General features: G+C 45.4%; 1 protein-coding gene across 5 annotated transcripts in view; it reads left to right on the top strand.

The window, feature by feature from the left end:
* Positions 1-507: 507 nt before the first annotated feature.
* LOC149859086 (cilia- and flagella-associated protein 337-like) overlaps positions 508-19,352 on the top strand; it is a 54,037-nt gene continuing 35,192 nt past the window's right edge. For 4 of the 5 annotated variants that reach the window (XR_016444006.1, XR_016444005.1, XR_016444004.1 and 1 more), the window contains exons 1-9: positions 508-1,135; positions 4,452-4,510; positions 13,313-13,577; positions 14,073-14,222; positions 15,059-15,181; positions 15,834-16,005; positions 16,475-16,521; positions 17,279-17,416; positions 17,828-18,016. Coding sequence is in view for 2 of the 5 variants with exons in the window: in XM_090061669.1 (XP_089917795.1) it covers positions 1,043-1,135; positions 4,452-4,510; positions 13,313-13,577; positions 14,073-14,222; positions 15,059-15,181; positions 15,834-16,005; positions 16,475-16,521; positions 17,279-17,416; positions 17,828-18,016 (1,236 nt within the window). In the remaining 3 variants the exon portion in view is untranslated. Of the gene's footprint in view, positions 1,136-4,451; positions 4,511-8,591; positions 10,934-13,312; positions 13,578-14,072; positions 14,223-15,058; positions 15,182-15,833; positions 16,006-16,474; positions 16,522-17,278; positions 17,417-17,827; positions 18,017-19,352 lie in introns of those variants that run through there. The other variant, XM_090061670.1, reaches the window with a different exon arrangement.

Here is a 19,352-nt window from a genome sequence, read left to right as displayed (position 1 = left end):
CTGTATGTGCATCTGGAAACCTAGCTCCAAAATGTTTCTTGGTAGGAGATTACCTGTGTCTGAGGCTTTCCTCTATGCTAGTTTTTTCTATGCTGTTTCTGACTTTTATTTCATTGACTTCCCCCTCCCCCCCACAAACTAAATTCCTTTTCTTCCCTCATCTTTATTTGCTTTCCACAAAAAAAAGGCTCCGTTGGTTGACAGCACCTTTATTTCAGGTGCTGCAGCGCGCAGTCCATTTCTCCCGGTCTGTTTACCCACGTCGGTGACTCACGGCTCTCCAAAGAGCCGAGGCTGTGCCATCGTTACACAAGACACAACTACTTTCAAACGTGAAAGCATTATAGCAGGGTGTGTCTCACTGTTTACACCTACCTCTAGGTTACTATTTATTTTGTCTTTACTGATAAATGGCCTTTGCATACTTCCTGAAATTCTCTGTGATTATCCCTTATTTCTGAGTCACCACCTGGAAAAAAGTCTAACAGGGATGGAGAGTCTGTAATAGGAGACGACACTGAATTTCTTTGGTCTGAGCAACCGTTTACCCACCCGAAGGAGTCTCACCAACCTGTGGTGCATACAACTCAAGAACAACCTTGGTGCAAGACAGGGGAATGGTGGAAACGTGCTCCACTTTTGTCACGAGAAAATCCGGCAGAATGGCAAAAGTCACCCAGCTACCAATACGTTGGATTGTGCTGATGTAATTAGCTGAAAAAGAAACTGGATTTGAACTGTAAAATTAATGCATGCGCTTGTGTTGATCTAAAAAAACCCTACACTTTTAACAAAGGAAAAGAGCAGCATTTAAAACAGCAGCACTTATGGAAAACATTGAAGTATTTTCTCTCACTGCGTATAGCTGAGAATTGCTCACCTTCACTTTTATTTTGTTTTGTTTTTTACAATGTCAGCCTTTTGGTGATTTTTTTTTTTTCTGGGCAGGTTTTTTTTTTAACCTGAAGCACATTGCTTAGAAGACAAATGAACCTCCAGTGAGACTTGTTTTCATTCATTGGGAATTATAACTGGAGAGAAGATGCCTTTTCTCCCGAGTTTGCAGACCACTCCATGGGCTTCGAAGGATCTCTCAAATCTACTGCAGGGGATAGAGGAGTTTCTGAAAAGACAGGTAACTGAAAGCCAGATGGTTTATTTTAGTCTTACAATGACTGGAGAATAATATCATAGTTTCATAGTTTCTAGGGTTGGAAGGGACCCAAGCAGATCACCTAGTCCAACCCCCTGCCATGGCAGGAAAGAGTACTGGGGTCAAACGACCCCAGCAAGGTGTTCATCCAGCCTCCTCTTAAAGACCCCCAGGGTAGGGGCCAGCACCACTTCTCTATTGATACTGCCTATCGATACATAGGCAGTATATCGATACTGCCTATGTCTGCAATAGGCGACACAAAGCAAAAGTATCAATAAAAATGTACCCTATTGACTCTGTCCTGTAATTTGGTATCTGCCTCAAGACTTCCCACTTATTGGTATGTGTGTCTGGCCCAAACACGTTGATCATCCTCAGTACTGGTAGCAATCTGTTCTCCTCCTGCATCTTAGCACCCTAACATTTTATTGCCAGGCATTATAATAACTAAGGGATATGATCTAGTCCAGCACATGCATCAATGCAGATATAAAAGACTCCCTTTGACTTCAACAGGCACTGGATAATAGTGTAACAAATCCCTAACTGTGAGAATCACCAATAACTGTCCAGCCTGCAACGTAATGCTGAGTAGTTTTGAGTTCCTTTAATAGAAAAGCACAGGCACTGGGTCATCTATTACAAATATGAAAGATACAGAGACCTGCAAATGGAAGCACCCGTGACAGTATGTGTCATGCAACCTTAAGGTCAAAGACCTACCAAGCAAACTGGAGTTTGCCCAAAAAACGATTGCATCCTCCATACAAGGGGGTAAGGGGCCCAAAAGTCTATTGAATCCACCATACAAGGGGGGAAGGGAGGAATAAAAATCAGCCAGCATTTCCTTACACAATGCCCTGGGATAGAATGAGAGAAAGGAAAAGAAAAAATCTCAGCAAGAGACCCCTTCGCTATTCTAACCCAGCAGTTTAAGCAGGTTAAACAGATAAAAGGGGAAAAGCAAACTTAAAAGCCTCGGCTCACAGGATGGGAACCCCCCCACCTGCTGGGGAACAGGGCAGGCTCCACTGCATTATTCTTCATGCAGAGAGCTGCTATTACAAAAACAGGTCTGTTTTCTGTCTCGGACTGCCAGCAGCTGTTACAATTACCCATTTCCAGGGCTGGCATATTTGGATGTTGTTGAAACAGCCTTATAAACCAGCTCTAAAAATCTGTCCTCTGTGCCAGTGCCCCTGGTTTGCATCTTCCTCTTGGCAACAGGCTTTTGCTCAGCAAAAATGGACTCCAAGAGACGATGAACTCCATCCCCGATGCCTATGAGATGCAGCCTCTCATGCACAAAAGCAGAGCTTGGAGAGCCCTTGGGAGCTCCATTGTCAAACCCTGAAGTGTCCTTAGGCGATAGCTGAGCAACGACTTCAGATAAAGCAATTTTAGACTTATGTGCAGTAATCCTGCCTAAGTTTTAATTAAGGCTCAAAGGCTATGACCCCCCAAGGTACTGAGATGTCTCTCATCGAAATGCCTGTGCGGATCTAGACTCAGCTCTTTTCCTGAGTCTGCACGAAGCTGAACCCTGGTCTCCTGTGCCCTGAGCTAATGCCCCAACCACTGGCAAGCCTTTCCTTCCATTATATTAATCTATATGTGATTCATTCAAAGTTGCACAAGGCAAAATATGAGTCCTGTGTTCAGACTCCAGGTCGGGTAGCGTTGGTCACATCCATTGTAACAGGCTGTGGCACAGGGGAGAAAAAGCGTCCTTTTTGCTGATTGATGTGGGGGGTTGTTTGTTGATTTTGTTTCTTTTTCCCCCGTTTTGCATTATACCACCCAGCCTCTGCACCGCTCCATCGGCAACCTGCCAGCCCATCATCAGCCACCCATAAAATCCTCTCTGCTTCCCACCGCTTGGGATTGCTTTGAGGTTCCCAGGGTAATTTCTGTCGGATGCTAAACAGGAGTTTGGGAGAAACAACACAAAGAAGAGAATGTGCTTTTATCCTCTTTTTGCTTTATAAACTAAAGTAATTCAGGGCCTGAAATGATCCCATGTTTTTCATTCAAAAAGCTCTTGACAACAAGCATGATACTATGGTCCAGATGCTTACCTGATATAAATTGGCAGAGCTGCATCAGTTCACACCAGATGGCCATGATCTGACCCTCCGCACCTCCTGTCAACACTGATCCAGCGCTCGTTTCCTTTGTTCCTCTCCTTGGTCAGATGCCAGTGAGTGACTGGCTGCCCAACATCTGCTTTTGCCTCATTTCTTGTGCTTGAAGAACATCTCTCTGCTATCTGCTGGGACTTCCTTGTGTGGTCAAATGCATGAGCAAGGAATTGGCAATGCTCAAGTCCATGGATGTTTTCTCAAACCTGTTGTTTTTCTACGGGAACGGTGTTAATTCTTATTTACATGTCATGAACTGGGTAGGATGGCTTACGGGAACGTCCTTATCACTTAGGAGTTGTTCAAAAGCTGCCTTTGGGGGGTGCAGGAACAGAGAATTTAATTTGATTTTTTAATGAAAACACCACCTCAAACTTGCTCTGCTTCATTTGATTTCCTATAGCACGTTCCTTTGAAGAAGGAGTCTCATAAATTTACTTTAACTTTTTGGGGCAATGTTTGCCACAGACAAAGAGCATGTGGAAAGACAAGTCCTGCTATGGTCTTGGCAATGCTAGCGTGATAAAACGTAACTTGCAGCAAACTGGGGTTTCTTCATATCTCTTCATTGCAGAATTATGTGTCTGGCCAAACATTGACTTGTGTTTGGAAGATGATAGTTCTTTGGAAGAATACGGGGAGGAAATGATGCTATTATATTTTTGATGTTGGGTTCAACTTTCTGTCATTCTCTCTTTCTCTCCTGCCCGTCCTTCCTAACTTGCCTCCTTCTGTCCAAGTTTGTGACTGGAAAGAGCGTGGCAGAACATTTATCTTTCGGTTTATGTCATGTCTATATTGCCTTCCTAGAGAGCCCAGGACTACTCCTGAGAAGCAAGCCCTGCACGCTCGCTCCATCTGCACGTGCACCCAAGCCCAGGCGTTAAGCAGAGTTGACGGCTTGGCTCTAATATCGTTCGCGGGTGTTTTGTCTGACCCCCAGGTAAACACCAGGGAGGTTGCCCCAGCTTTGCCTCGGGGTCACAGCATGCCCAAGGGTAGTTACCCCACAGTAGCTGATGAGTTGTAAGCTTCCACCCAGATCAACCTCGGTCACCCATTCACGTGCTCATCTCCTTAGTTGCATCTCCATGTTCTTCTAACGTTGTGTTTGCAAACCTGCCATGAGTGCACCTTTGGATTTTGTTTTTCAGGCAGTCCAAAAGGTTGACACTCCTCCTCTGAGCTTCATCCAAGAGAAGAAAACCCTGAGGTAAGCCGGACAGGACACTACGGTAGCACTTTCTGCCTTGCTTTATTATTAGCTTCATATTCACCACGTGCTTTGCACTAGTTTTACTTCAAGGTAGTTGCTTTGGCCTCTGTAGAGGCAGTCCCTGATTTTCACTGGGGTGGTAGGAGGGCAAAGCCCCTGACGATGGGGCTCGCCTTCGGCAAATTTTGTGGAACTGATACTTTCGGGTTTTGTTTTGTTTTAAAAACACATGAGTTTGTGCTTGGCTGACCATTATGCAATACAGTAGAAAATGAATGCTAAATATTAGCAAAAGCATCTTCTGCTGGCTTTTATGTAAAAAAACCACAGGAAAGGATTATGTAATGTTATAGAAACTCCTCTATAGACAAAATAATTTTAATTTGTTCACATAGCAGAGGCGGTAACCAAACTTCCACAGGCCAACTAATGTGTCTCAGTCCTGACCCAATGGGGACTGTCTTTATGAAGGATAAACTGGCATTTCTTTCTGCCCGTTCAAACTGGCTTCTCTCCCAGTTAGTTGTTTTGGTGTTATCACCAAATAGCCATTAGATGGCCATAGCTTTGGGCCACTACATAGCTTGGCTTGAGCTAAACTGAAGACCTTGTAGTTGGAAAAGCAGCCGGGACTCGTAGGAGAGATACGATATCTTTTATTAGACCAACAAGATTTTTGCAAAAAAAAATTCTTTCGTTGGCAAAATGTCTTGTAGTTGGCAGGCTCTGGCTCTCATTAGTTGTCAAAGAGGAATCCTGCCCCCATTTTGTCCTGGCTATTAGTAATGGAAAATTATAGGTTGGCAAGGTTTTTCTTTGCTTACTTGAAGCACTTGGCTTGGCTCTCCTAATGACTGTTTGGGGTACTCTCTGCAGTAAGTGGAGTTCACATTTAGCTTCCAGCGCTTAATAGCTCATTATATCCATTAATATCACACAGCCTCTCCACTTTTCACATTGCTCTTTCTGAGAGGCATTTGTGCAAAATGAGAAATGACAACATAAAATAAAGAGGGCATTATTAGCCACAGTAAATGGGCAGGCTTGTTTTCGATCATGCTAAATTCACTCCACAGTCGGTAGTAGCCACACAAGTTAAACATGCATCGTTCACAGGATGGAAATACCCTGCCTGCTACCGCAGTTCTGCACCAGCTGCTAGGCTGAGGTTTGAAGACAATCCTGCGGCAGGATGCTGATGTTTGCTTAGATATACGTTTAGAAAAAGTGACTTTTTCTCCATCAACAAAGATCAGCCAAAGTCGTTTTTATATGCAATTTATCTGGTAAGAAAGGAGCTGAAAACAAAGATATCCCGATGACAGTAGAACGGTTCGGCCTAGTCACAAACTGGCTGCCTCTCTGCCAGAAGAATCGGAAGAGATGTGAAGGTGTAGCGTACAGAAAACCAAACCCCAAACACCACGTAACATAATACCCCGGGATAATGCCGAGGACAGACCCGACCCTCGACGTCAAGAGGAGTTCTGTGCGTGGCGGGCTTGTATCTTCAGGTGCCACACCTATGTTAGAGGAAAACTTTGGTGCAAATTTGAGACTTAGTACACAATCCTGCCTTACCTCCACTGTGTTCTTGGCATTGACTTTTTAAGTACAAAGAAATAGATGAGTACTTTCGGCGGATATGGGCCACACAAAGAACTATACAAGCTCAAAAGAGAAGCCTCAGAGGGAACATTTAAGAAGCTTTTTTCTTTATTTCCAGGAACTGTCCTTCGTTTTCTTTTCTGTCATATAAGTAAATCCACATGAACCCCGAGAGAACTTTTGTTCGTCCCTTTTCACTTGATTAGTGTCTCGTTTGTAATGGTAACAGAGGCACGATTCTCTAAAAGCTGGACGCGTTCCCCTGGCAGGATTTCAAGACTGTCCAGACAATAGCGTGAACCCCAAAGGCCCCCCCTGTGCCAGATGATAAAAAACAGCAGCTTCAATTAGTTTGCTTCTCAGTATGTTTTTCTTTATTCCTTGTGCATTGGAAGAAAAAGCCATTTCAGATTCCTGCTGCCTTTCCCTGCCATCATAGTTCATATAAGGAACCACTAATAACCAGGAACAGAGACCAGAATCAAACAAAGGTGACCAGGAGCCTGCAAAATTGGAGGTATTTATGTTCTGGTAAAATACAAGGAACCCCAACCAGGGACCATATAGTGATAGGCACTACACAAACACGGGGCATACAATCTAGGATTTAAAAAAAGAGACAAAATGTGCACAGAAATAGTGATAGAAAAGAATAAAAGGAACCAATGGTGATATCTACCCTGTGAGTTATGGTATTGAGGTATCAAGGCTACCATATTTTCCTGAATACAGCATGCACTTCCCGCCCTACAAAGGCTGCTGGACATTTTAGTGTGCATTGTATATGGCAAATACGGTAAGAGCTGTTTCTTCCAGTTCCATGCAAAAGTGGAAGTATTGGACCGTGTAGGAAACAGAGCAGTGCGTAGGCTCAGCTCCTTCGCGGCTGCTACTCAGCTACTTGCTGCAAGGAAAGCTCCTTTTTTACTTATTCCTCCTTCCAAAGCAAAACGTGTATTTTATTCTGGGCTGTGTTGTATGTGAGAAAATAGTCATTTTAACCCAACTACCTCGGGTGCCGGAAGTAGCCGAGCCGTGGCAGGTTGGAGCTCTACGTGAGTTCATTTGTCCCAGTGAAAAGCAGGGTCAATGAGTCCACGCTGAGCTCAGTTAGACCCTTCTGGTACCCAGCCTAGTTCACGTCAAATTAGCCGGCTCTGCACCACGTCGCAGTCTGCAGCGCAGACGTATGTGAGGAGACGGCGTTAGTCCTGTTGAGCTCCTAACCAGGTCTTTGTGGTGCAAATCTAACGGAGGCACAAGCTCAGCCAGGCTGACGAGCCCTGATTCATTCCCGGCCGCTTGGCACAAACATCCTCCCTGGTATCATAGGAGACCAGCTGAACCACCGACTTCTTTGTTTCAAGCTCCCCCACCGTTCGGGGTTACAGCCACTGCTGCTGGCGAAGAGCATTTTGGAGGATGAGCCTGCTCGTTGATGTTTGCCTTGTGGAAAGATCCTCTGAGTTGTGTGTGTTTTGCAAAGGTAGGAGCAAAAACCTTTCTAACAAAATCCCCCCAATTAATGCAGCCCATGTAACGGGACATTACTGGCACAACAAGGGTTGCTTAAAGCAATTGTCCCTAGAGGCCCTGTTATTTCCAAATGTTTCATTGACAGGCATGTTTAAAAACAAAGGGTGCGATGCAGAGAGAAAAATCTTTCCTTGGTGGAAAATCTCAGCTTTGATTCAAATCGTTTGCTAGCAGTCGTCCAGACACAGCGTGTTGCTTCTGAAAACCTTGTGTTGCAAAAGGGCCTGCTTGAGTGAAAGAGAGGTTGCTACTTGCCAGACACCAATGTTTAATTTAGCAGCATTAGCGGGTGCCGGGCAATGTCAGTGCTTTGTTTGGAAGAAATCTTCCCGTGTCTGAAGAATGCAAATGCTAGTTCCCGCTGATTGGCTCAACTTTCCTAGCAGGTAGCTACTAATGAATAGAAAATGCATCCTGCTCTCTCCTTTCTAGGTTCACAGGCTCAAAACTTGGTGCCTAAAATTGCTCTCGCCAACTAAATGCACAGAAAACATCTTGGAGCACATGAATGGGATCAGATCTAAGGCATCACACCCTGGATGGGTTTAGAGAACGTGACGAAGACCCATTGTTACAGATCAGCGTGATGTTAGACGTGGTCTAAGCTGATGTCAGGCTTAAAACCTGTCCCTCTTCTCATCTGAGGGCCAAAAATTAATAGGAGCTCTAAATGAATGCTCCTGAATGAGCTGTATTCACTGATGGGATGCTGCAGCAATGAAAGTGGGCACAGAAATGAAAGAAGTGGAACAAGTCCAGGGGGGTACGAACAGGAAGTCGTGGGGGCCTCGGATCACATGGGAAAGGCCAGGCAGACAGAGGACGGTTTTATGCTCTCGTAGCTACGTGTGTTCTCAGCGGAGGGGCTGGGGAGGGAAAGTGCAGTTTCTTGTACTTATTTTTCCTTTCTGAAAACAAAATCGTGTTTGTGTGGTATGCTTTGTTAGAAGAGGACATTGCACAACGATATTTCCAAGAAAGGACACGTGAGACTTTTTTTTCCCCTTTCCCAGAACATCTGTAATGAATCCCTCTGCTTGCACAGAGTTTCAGGATGTGAAACAAGCTTGTTTGGTACAGTTGGCCCTTGTCCAGTCTCTACTGAATATTGTCCCCTGTGCTGCTCTTGATCTCTTCTCTTAGCCTACCATCTGCTGGTTAGACTTGAGAAGTACATGGGGGTTACTCTAGATCAGAGATCCCCAAACTTTTCCTGATCGTGTCCCCCCTTCCAAGTTCACCAGCTGCCTGCATACTCCTATCAGCATACGTTTTGTATTTTAACCCCTTTAATGCCAATTATTATGAAAATTAAATCCGCCGTTACACAATTTCTCTTGCGAATCCCCAGGGTACGTCAACCACAGTTTGGGAACCCCTGCTCTAGACTATATTCTTCAGTGTTAGGGAGCCTAGGCCAAAGGCATAGAGGTCTGACTTCTACTTTCCTCCCAAACCAGTGACAAGAAAATATTCTTGCTACAGCCGACCTAACCTAATCTGCTTCTACCTCTGAAAGATGCAGGAAGTTCTTTACTTAAGATTAAGCAAGAACTGTTCCCTTCAGAAGTAAAACAGGCAACGCTGTCCCTAATCCACACCTGGTATCTCAACACTAAGATGAATGGGGTAGCCCACCCCTCAGCAAGATTGTTTCAGGCTCTCTGCAGACTCAGGCAGGCATCAATGTGCCCATCACATTCCAGTTTCCTTTGTCACTATAACAACAGCCAGACACTTTGATTTTTTTTAATGACATCTGAGACTAATGAATAACTGAGAGGTCGGTCTGCACTTGGGGAACACTGAATTGGGGGATTTGGGGTCCTGCCTATTGTCCTGGACTGAAAGGAAGCTGCTGGACACCGGAGGTTCAACAAGGAAAGCGTACAGCAGGGAAACGGGGCTACTCTCCTCGTTTCTGTTAAGACAGTTGACGTTCCTTTTCTGGTCCAGATACAAAGGACCATTTATCGATCTCACTGCTTCTCTCCCATTGATTTGTTGCAAGGAACGGCTACTCACAGGGCTGAATCCCAGACAAGGAGAGATGTGGTGATACGGTAGTGCAGCATGTTCTCTGAGTTTGATCTTCTCTCAAGCGGTCCAGGAGGACGGGCCGTTGACTCCTCGGTATTCTCGCTTTACACGTGACAGGAGGCTTCGCGGAGACATCGTGCTGAAACCACCCAGTGGGAAGTGAAGGGGAACACCAGTATCTCTGTAGCTAGGACAATGAGTAATGTTGGCAGACACTACATCACTTATTAATGGAAACAGGAGAACAAAAATTCATCCCTCCCCCTTATTAACGAGCATGATGCAATTTGTGGCAGTCTCTGGTTCTGAGAGGGGTCGGAGGAGGGAGGCCCGTTCGCCATTCACGTCTCTCCTGCGCGTTCTGCACAACCCACAACCCTCGATCGGGGTCTGAGATGCAGCCGGGGCTGGTTGTTGTTCCCCCAGCAGAGCCCCTTCCAGTCATTAAAATACTGGAGTATTAGTTAGGATCATCGTGCAAAGAGAGCTGAAAGACACGCATCATTTTCAGTGTCACTAACGATCACAGCATCTCTTCATCGGTACCGCTGCTAATCACCAAGTTAATCATAAATTGACCAAAAGCTGACCCATCTCCAAGTGAAATTCTTTCACACTGAAAACAGTCCTCCTACTGCTGCTAAACTTTTCAAGAGAGTGGATCTTGTCACATCAGCCCCGGCTAGTAGCCACTGATCTATACCTTTCTGAATGACCCCTCTGTCTTCCTGTAACATATTCACCTGTCGGAGGATCGAGGTGGGAAGGGCTCGTCGGCACTGCTGTCTGAGAGTGCGTTAACTCATCTGCTTCGATTATATGCCATATTGTGGATTAGTAATTGAGATATTGGTGTAGCCTGCACTGATGAGCAGCATGAGATTCACCCAGACTGTATCCCAGTCCGCTTCATGAATGTCAGCCGGGGCTTCTTGAAAATATTAATATTTGGTCACAAGTAAGTTCTCTGGGAGACCTCAGACAAGGGCTCCCGCAGTGCTCCAGATGAAAAAAAATTAGCTCTTGACTTCTTGGCAAGAAGGAACTAGTGAATTCACAAGAGGGGGCTCTCGGTGGTACACGCTAATTTGGCTTGTCACACTGGCAAAAGGCCATGAAAAACCATCGTACTTTCCGAAAAGGGAACAAGGTAGCTGAAATGGCAGCGATGGACAAGCACAAACAGAAGTCTTCCTCAGGTGTGTACATGCAAGAAGTACCCGCAAGCATAACACGGTAAGTCTCTGGCTGATAGTCACCTATTTATTAAGACATGTTTATACATCATTGGTTTTCAAATTGACTTCTAGGGTTTTTAGCCATGCAGGTCAACAGTTGTCAGCTGAATTTGCAGAGCACTTGGGCCACATCCTCACCCATTACCAAGCCAAAGTGAACATTGTTCTCTGTACTCATCATCTACACCACCAACCATTTTCTGATGCGCTATAGTTACTTCTTGTTAGTATGACTCTACTATCACGTATGTTAGTATGTAGTTGTTAGAATACCTCTATTCCCATGGCTGTTCAGCATTTTGTATGCTTTTTCTGTGAAAAGACAGTAATAAAATAACCAGTACATGAAGATCTGTTGTACTTGTTCAAATCTTTTCTATATAAAAGGATTTAACCTATTGCCTGCCAAAACAGCAACATCTTTAACATGAAAAAATATTGTTTATTAGTTGATGTCTCCCCTGTAAACATGGAAATAATAGGCGTTGGAGTTGTTATTTCTTGCAATCCACTCAGCTACTGAAGTTGGGTATTTTTCTCTCTTGCACACTTAGCAAAGAGGATGTATTACTACAGTGCCGTTTACAGTGCAGGATTTTTAGGAGCTTAGTTTTGGAGTTGCATACTTCAGAAAAAAAGGCATGGGTAGAACAATCTGCTACTAGGTGGAAACTCAGAGAGTCAGATTCACGGCTGGGGTAAGTCAGTGGAACTGTGCTGATTACGAGGAGGAATTTTCTCACCTGGAGGGTGGTAAAACACTGGAACAGGCTCCCCGGAGTAGTGGTGGGATCTCCATCCCTGGAGGTTTTTAAGGCCTGAGTTAGACAAAGCCTTGGCTGGGATGATGGAGTTGGGGCTGGTCCTGCTTGGAGCAGGGGGTTGGACTAGCTGTGATCTCCTGAGGTCCCTTCAACCCTTATTTTCTATGATTCAATGATTCTAAGATTTGGCCCTGTGTTGGTAGCCGAACTGTAGTCTCTTTTATTTCAACATGGGAATGCTGTGGAAGCAACACTAGGGATAGGAAGGACATTCCTACATAAAAATCCTAGCTCCCTGATTTGCAAGGACCACAGATACATCCTGGTCACTCTCCTTCAGCTGGGAGAAAAAATATGAAGTCCCATGGGTGAGGTGGGGTTTGGGAAAAGCGTCTTTGGCACTTTGAGAAACATGAAAGGGAAACAGGGATAGGAAATGTATGCAGGGGTCAAAATGCATTTCCTTATCAGAGGCAGGCAAGGTTCCCTGGGTAGATGTGGTATCTTTTCTTAGACCAGTGGGGTCGTTGAAAAAAAGTTCTTTGCAAGCTTTTGGGCACAAACACCCTTCTTCAGGCGTAGGGAGTCTCTGCTGATCTGAGATCTCCAAGGAATGAAAGAAGCTAAAAATATGACAGGAGGCCAGTGAAAATTTAAATAGGTGGAAATTGGGAAAACCAGGGGTAGAGAAGGGAGGAATGAGGGGAAAATAATGCCAAAGGTAAGCAAAGGGGACTGCTGTAGTTAAGGTAGAAGAGAGGCAGTCTGTGAAAAAATAAATAGCTGAAAATTAGGAAGACAAAAGCTAGAGAAGGAGGGGAGGGATATCTTCATGATGTCTTGGGTAGATGCCATATCTTTTATTAGACCAACTAAATAGTTGGGGGAAAAGATGTTCTTTGCAAGCTTTCGGGCACAAGCGCCCTTCTTCAGGCATAGGGAGCCCCTGCTGGTGTTGTGTGTTGTCCAAGGTAGAAGAGAAGCCACAACCAGCAATCCTTCCTTATCAAACAATGGACATGGCAAAGCAGCTTGGTCTACTTCAGTGGTGGGGAACCATTTCAGGCGGAGGGCCGCTTACTGAGTTTTGACAAGCCATCGAGGGCTGCATGACAGGCAGCCCAGGGCAGATAAATATTAATTTTCTAAATTTTTAGGGGCTGGATAGAATGGCCTGGCAGGCTGCATCCGGCCCCCGGGCCACATTTTGCCCACCCCTGGTCTACTTGCTTCATCTTTGTTTTCTGCTTTCCCTCGTTCCACTTCTGAATTTATTGCAACTAAAGGAATAATTAATACGTGTGCTGTCCTCCCTGCCACACGGTAGTCATTCATGAACACGGAGAGTCAGAGAGCTGTAGCTATTCACAGATGGGTGAATGTGGAGGTTTTCTAGTGCTTCCCGCTGTCCCATTTGAGGCACAGGGGGTCTAGCTTCAATGGGAGATGGGCGTGCAAGGAGCCCGGTGTCTTGAGCTGGGCATCTAAATGTGTGCTTTAAGAAAAGGTCTGAATGACCCACTCAAGTCCTTAGTAATAGCTGGACTCACACACTCAACATCAAGATCCATCACGATCATTTGGTTTTTGGTTGTTTGTTTTTTTTCTACCAGCTTTGATCAGAATCAAAACCCTTGTCTGGAAGAAGAGCTGGAGCTGGGTCACTTGCTGCACCTGAGAGAGGTGTTTGCTAATCCTCCACCTGCAAGGGAAGGAGCAGGCAGGAAAGCGGAAAATAAAGGCCAGTGGCTGAAGCCCCCTGGAAAACGGAAAGAAAAGCCACCGGGAAGCCTGACGCTGCAGGAGTTTCAGACGGCCTTTTCCGAGCTGATCGGCTCTGAGTCCTGGAACAAGCAATTGCAGCTGCTTTTCAACAAGGTGAGTATTTCAGGGTGGGGATGTCGAGCACGCTGGCTCCACCCCAGTTTGCTGCTCTGCTAATCTGCTCCCCAGCTGTCTCTCTCCTGCTCCCCTCGCTTCTTATCTGGTGACACCAGTCCTGCATCCCATCCTTTCACTTGCTACCTGCAGCTTCAGCATTAATTAACCGATTCTCCAAGGTTTTGTATCTAGTGGAGTTAAAATGCGTACCTGAGCACGTAAAAGCGCTCTGATTTTATATCACATTTTATATCACGAGTGAGGGCAATGGAGAAAATCAGCCTTTTGTCCTGATTGCAAGAGTATCTATCTGTCCATTATGTGCTGTGCAGTGCTGAGCACAAACGAACCCCAGTCTCATCTGAGACACGGCTGCAACGTAAATAAGCATAGCAAAACATGATATTCCCAAAGAAGAGGGAGCTCAGACATGCAACCTGTGAAGTCACACGTATTTTATCCTTCTCCTTGTTTGCCGCTGTGATATTTCAGGTCGACGCCGCATGCGAGGGTCTGATTGACTGGAGCAAGTTCTGCGCATACATGCTGCTGTATTACAAAGAGCGGCACTCCGCAAGGAGAGCCAAAAAGGAGATTTTCCAGGAGACGCAGCCCCTCGTCCGACACTGCGTGCAGAACAAGGTAGGCAGCCAGGAGCGTGCTGGGAGAACGGATGGAGTAGCTAAGGTCTGTGACGTGCCAGTGCCTGGCATCACCGTTTGCAGGTGTTGCGAGTGGCTCCGTGATATTGCACTCATTGCTTTGACAGCCTTCTTCCTTCACCAGCGTGTCAGGAAAATGCATTAAAAAATGTGAGCTTCACTCTGTCCCCTCAGCCTGATATGGCCCAGGAAGAAGCACGCTAGCAATGTTTCATGCACAGCCAGGATTCCCTTCAGGACAATGTCTTCTTGCTTTATAGATCTAGAAAAGTTTAAGAAGCAATTCTCTATTCTCTTATTTGAAAACTGAAATGCTGAGACCGTCTGGAGATTCCTGGTACTTGTTATAAGAAAATATAAAGGGAAGGTTTCAAGCCTGAGCACTGCATGTGGACCCAGTGATAGCATTTTTAGAAATGTCTCCGTTATAATGGAGCATCTATAAATCCTCGCTCATTTTGGCAGTTCTTACTCAGGCAAAATGCCCACTGAAGTCCATGGGAAGGGTTGTCTATGAAAATGCTAGTAAAAAGTGAATGATGCCATTGTAATGGCAGTAAAATGCTTGTCTGGGCACTTGTATCTCAAGAGAGGTCCCTTTGTCGGGTGAACATAGACAGTCATAATCATCCATTGCAAGGTCACCTTGGTTAAGCATTTCCTCTCTAATTTAAAGGTTCCTGGGTCATAATCTGCCTTTGGTTTTTTCCTGAAGGCTGAATGACAGACAAGTACACCATGGGAAACAGAGAGCGAGCGAGTTCTGATTTATTTTGTTCTATGGTTTAAATGCAATGTTTTAATTTGATTTTCCAGCAGGAGCCAACCACCAGGGTACTGGCCATTTCATCACCGCCGTCTCTGTGGTTTGTGACTGTCAGCAGAGGAGGACTTCTTACGACTTGGGACAGCGGTCTGCATATTCGCAAAACTTTTGAGGTAAAGAGGCTTGTATTCACATTGGGGTTAATTCCATGGCAACAAATATTTGGGAGAAATTCAGCAGCACTCAATAAATTGCTGGCTCCAGAAGAGTTTAGGCTCCCAGCAGTCAAAATCCCAGGAGAACGTATACAGTCTTTCCTCCAATGCCTGATGAAGGGTGTTTGTGCCCAAAAACTTGCAATTAAAGATTTTTTTTTTTTTTTTTTTTGCAAAAATCTTGTTGGTTTAATAAAAGGTGTCATCTCAACTATGAGTCCTGATTGCCTTTTAGAGCTAATCAGGAATTTTCCATCTGTGTTTTCCACCGGAGAAATTCAGTTTTCTCTCAGTGCCATCGGCATGAGCATGCCCCAGACCTTCAGCCGTCTTTCTGGTAGGCTGTCCCAGCGCCGGCTTCCCTGACGAGCAACTTTCTGCCCATCAGGACATCTGAGCCCCCTGAATAATACACACCTGACACCGTACGGTCCCATGGAAATCGTTCGGCAAAATGCTGAGTGAAAGTTAGAAGTTCACAGCTCCTGGTCGAATCGGGGATTGTGGCTGTTTCATGCAGAAGGTGGCACCAGTGTGTCTCTGATGACGAGAGATGCCTATTTTCTTTTTTAAGTTCTCATGAGCTGCTTTTTTCCCCTTTTTTGAACAGATTGCAACAGAGTCCAGGGGCTTTCCGACAGATAAAAGAAGATTTAAGTCCTTAGTGACAGATGCTGTATACATGGCGAATGTCCACAGAATTGCAGTCGCCACCACCAGCAGGGATATTCACTTTTTTGAGGCGTCCACAGCAAACCTGTTTGAGGACATTCATTTATTTGGTAGGCATTAGAGGCTTACTAATAGCAGGGCCTTAGTTAACGTTTCTCAACTTGAATTGTCAAGGTTGGACCTAATTATGATGTCCAGTGTTGTGTTGTGGGGATAAAAGCAAAGGGTTATTTGGGGCTAGCACAGAAGTGATCAGGCAGTTTGGAAAGTGCCAGGTCTTATGCTCTTTTGCAGTCTCTGGGGTTCCCACTGATCTTTTCTCTTTCCGCTTCATGGAGTTATGCAAAAGTGGCAGGAGGCAAGCAGCAAAAGCCCTGAGGAGCGGGGAAGGGTGCAGCAGATCGGGGTCTGGGGGTGAAGCCAAACCCACAGCCTACAAGTGGGAGGGCTGGATCCCTACCGGGGTGCACGAAGGGAATGGGACATCTTTCCCACATGGAAACTGGGTACTAAGGAAGTCAGATAGAACTTGAAATTGTGAATAAACTTAACATATTGCATTGTTTTTGTGCCCTTCAGCTCTGAACAATATCCCGACTTGTCTGTACTACTGGTATAATGCCAAGGTATGGTGCCACCGCATTTTCTTTTCCAAGATACATGCATCTGCGTAGCTTAATTGTTTATACTCAACCCACAGGAGTGTTTTATGATCTTTGGGCCATGCCGTAACATCACAATACAGGATTGTCTTCTATTTCAGGATCAATACCCTGTCGGTAAGCCGCATGCTGGCTGGGTTAGCAATCCATCTTTGTGATGCCTCCTTTCAGTGGCTAAGAATCCAGCCAAGATTCAGGGCAAAAGCAGAAGTTAATTATTATATAAAGGAGCAATGAATATGCTCTCAGATTGGAAACCAGGATTTATTTAGGAAGATTTTCCTAGTTATTACCTATTATCTACTTAGGGATCTAGTATTTGCTAGAACAGATCAAAGCATTTGCCATCACATTCAACACCCTGCTTCTAGTAGAGGTGGATACCTGATGTATCAGGGGAAAGAGAAAACCCTATCCCCTTCTCAGCAGAAACTCCCCCGCATGACAACACTGCATACAGGAAGCAGAGATCCCTGCATTTTACACCGATGATTTCATTTCGAGGTGTTTGAGTGGGATGAAGCAAAGGTTGAGACGGATGCACAGAGCCCCTTGGGCTGTGGATTGCTTCCCGGCTTTGGGACACCCCCGTGTTTTCAGCAGCGTGTTAAAAGCCGTCTTTAAATTCAGCGCATGCAAAGATAGGAGGGGGAGCAAATATCAGCTCCGCCGGGTTTGCCACAACCCTCTCCTCTGCCTCTGCACATTGTTCCCCTCTCAGTCCTTAGGCAGTCGCTCCTTGCTGCTCTGGGGAGATGACCAGGGTGGTGTGAACTTGCTCTGGCTGCTGCGTCCTCGCGCAGGCATGTTTGAGAAGCCCTTCAGGGATGGGTCTGGACCACAGCGAATCTTCATGCCGGTGAGGAAGGACAAGGCCCCGTTGCTGAGATAAGCATCCAACTGGAAACTGCCCAAACTCTTCCCTTTGCCCAGCTTAGCTCAGCACGCCACGGAAAACAGGACCTGGGGGACCACCTCAGCTGGGAAAATCAGGTTTTGCTAGTGCTTGTTAAGATGGTCCAGGGTCTAGCATGCTAGCCCGAGCCCTGTGTTCACTTCCCTGCCCCACCACGTATAGTACTGAGCTGAGGTAGCAGCCTAGGCTTGCCCAACTTTGCTACTACAACCCGATCCTCTTCGATAGCCTGCCCCCCACGTACACCTTTCCCCTCTCGGCGTGCATGCATCTCCCACTTGCGTTACAATGCGTGAGGCAGCTCTTGGCACGCGAATCTGCCTCGTGACATTTAAGTCCATTGTTTTCTACCAGGACATTAAAGAGCACCGTAAGCTCCTGCGTTATCATGCAATCCCAGATGTACACGAGGAAGCCATTTCCCAAATCCAGTACGTGTCTGAGGGCGACCTCCTCATCACAGCTTCAGACAGTCCCAAGGCCTCTGTGGTGATCATGGATGTGCACAGAAAGAGAAAAGTTTATACTTGGAAAATCAAGAAGGTGAAGTGTTTTGGGGGTGACTGCATTGTCTGCATGTGAACAATGTACATGGAGCACCATAGCATATCTGAGGGCACCACTCCTGGGCATGGTACATTTGCCAGGTAGACCTGGCTGTAGACCAGTGATTCTCAACCACAGATTCACAGAAAATGAGGGTGAGAAGGGAGCCCAGGGGGTCACATCCAGTCCAACCCCCTGCTCCAAGTAGGACCGGCCCTAACCACATCATCCCAGCCAGGACTTTGTCTAGCCGGGGTGCTGCAAGAGCCTTTTACGGACGCCGCACAGCATTGGCACTGTTAGGCTTGCAAACAAGAGATAAACCCAGAGAGTTCAAGTGGGACTCTAGTGACCTACTGTTGTCTTTCTGCCTTCTTTGCAACGGAAAATTTCTCTATTATTTTCCCATGGCCAAAAACAAGTGAAAACCAAGAGCTGGCTTTTTCTGAGGAAGGCCTTGAGTCTAAAAGGGTTAAGCAGCACTGCTCTAGACAGTTTTGAAAATTGCACTAGCTGCTACCTCTCTGTAACTTTAGATACATAAATACATCAACACATCTGGCCCTAAATCCACAAAGCAGCTTGAGTCATCAGAAGAGATATGTACTTTAATACAAAGGAAACCAGATCTGGAAGCATTTATTAGCTGTGCTTTACCATAAGGGCAATGATGCCCAAAATCACCCCACAAGCTTAATTAATAGATTTTCAAACAAAGCAAAGGGTTGGAAAGCAAATCATCCAAAGTGTCTATACAATTGTCATTCTCTGTGACAAAGGATAGCTATAATGTTATTGTAAAGCAATTCAATCTGATTATGAGAAAAACACAATAGATAAAAAAATTCACAAATTGTGGGGGGGGTGGGAATCAGGAAAAACAGAATTTGCAGGCAGAGCTTTGGAAGCACCCAGATAATCACCATTCATTGTGTTGTGCTTTTGCAATTAGGGTTAAACAAGATTTAGAATAACTAAAATCAAAACAAGCATTTTTCCCCCCCACTGGTCCACAATCACAGAAAAAATGAGTCACAGAAAGAAAGAATCGTCCTTCCTTTCTCCAAAGGCAGAAATGCTAACTGCAATGTGCAGAGGTTTCTTCTGTGTGTCTGGGTACATTGTGCAAGACTGGAAAAGATGTTCTTTTTTGTAACAGCCAGATTTAAGAGATCCTAAATTAAATTGCTTTCATGGCCCTTGATTTATCAATCAGAGATGCCTGGATACTGATTTGCATTCATGAATCAAGCCTGAAATATGAAAAGCTATAAAAATAATTATTTCTGGCTCTCTCTGAGTAAGACCTCTATGCCCTTACATAGCCTTATTC

The sequence above is a fragment of the Crocodylus siamensis genome, chromosome 8 (assembly GCF_052110815.1).
Source record: "Crocodylus siamensis isolate JL-2025a chromosome 8, ASM5211081v1, whole genome shotgun sequence".
NCBI lineage: Eukaryota > Metazoa > Chordata > Crocodylia > Crocodylidae > Crocodylus > Crocodylus siamensis.
This window is presented reverse-complemented; position numbering and strand designations above follow the sequence as displayed.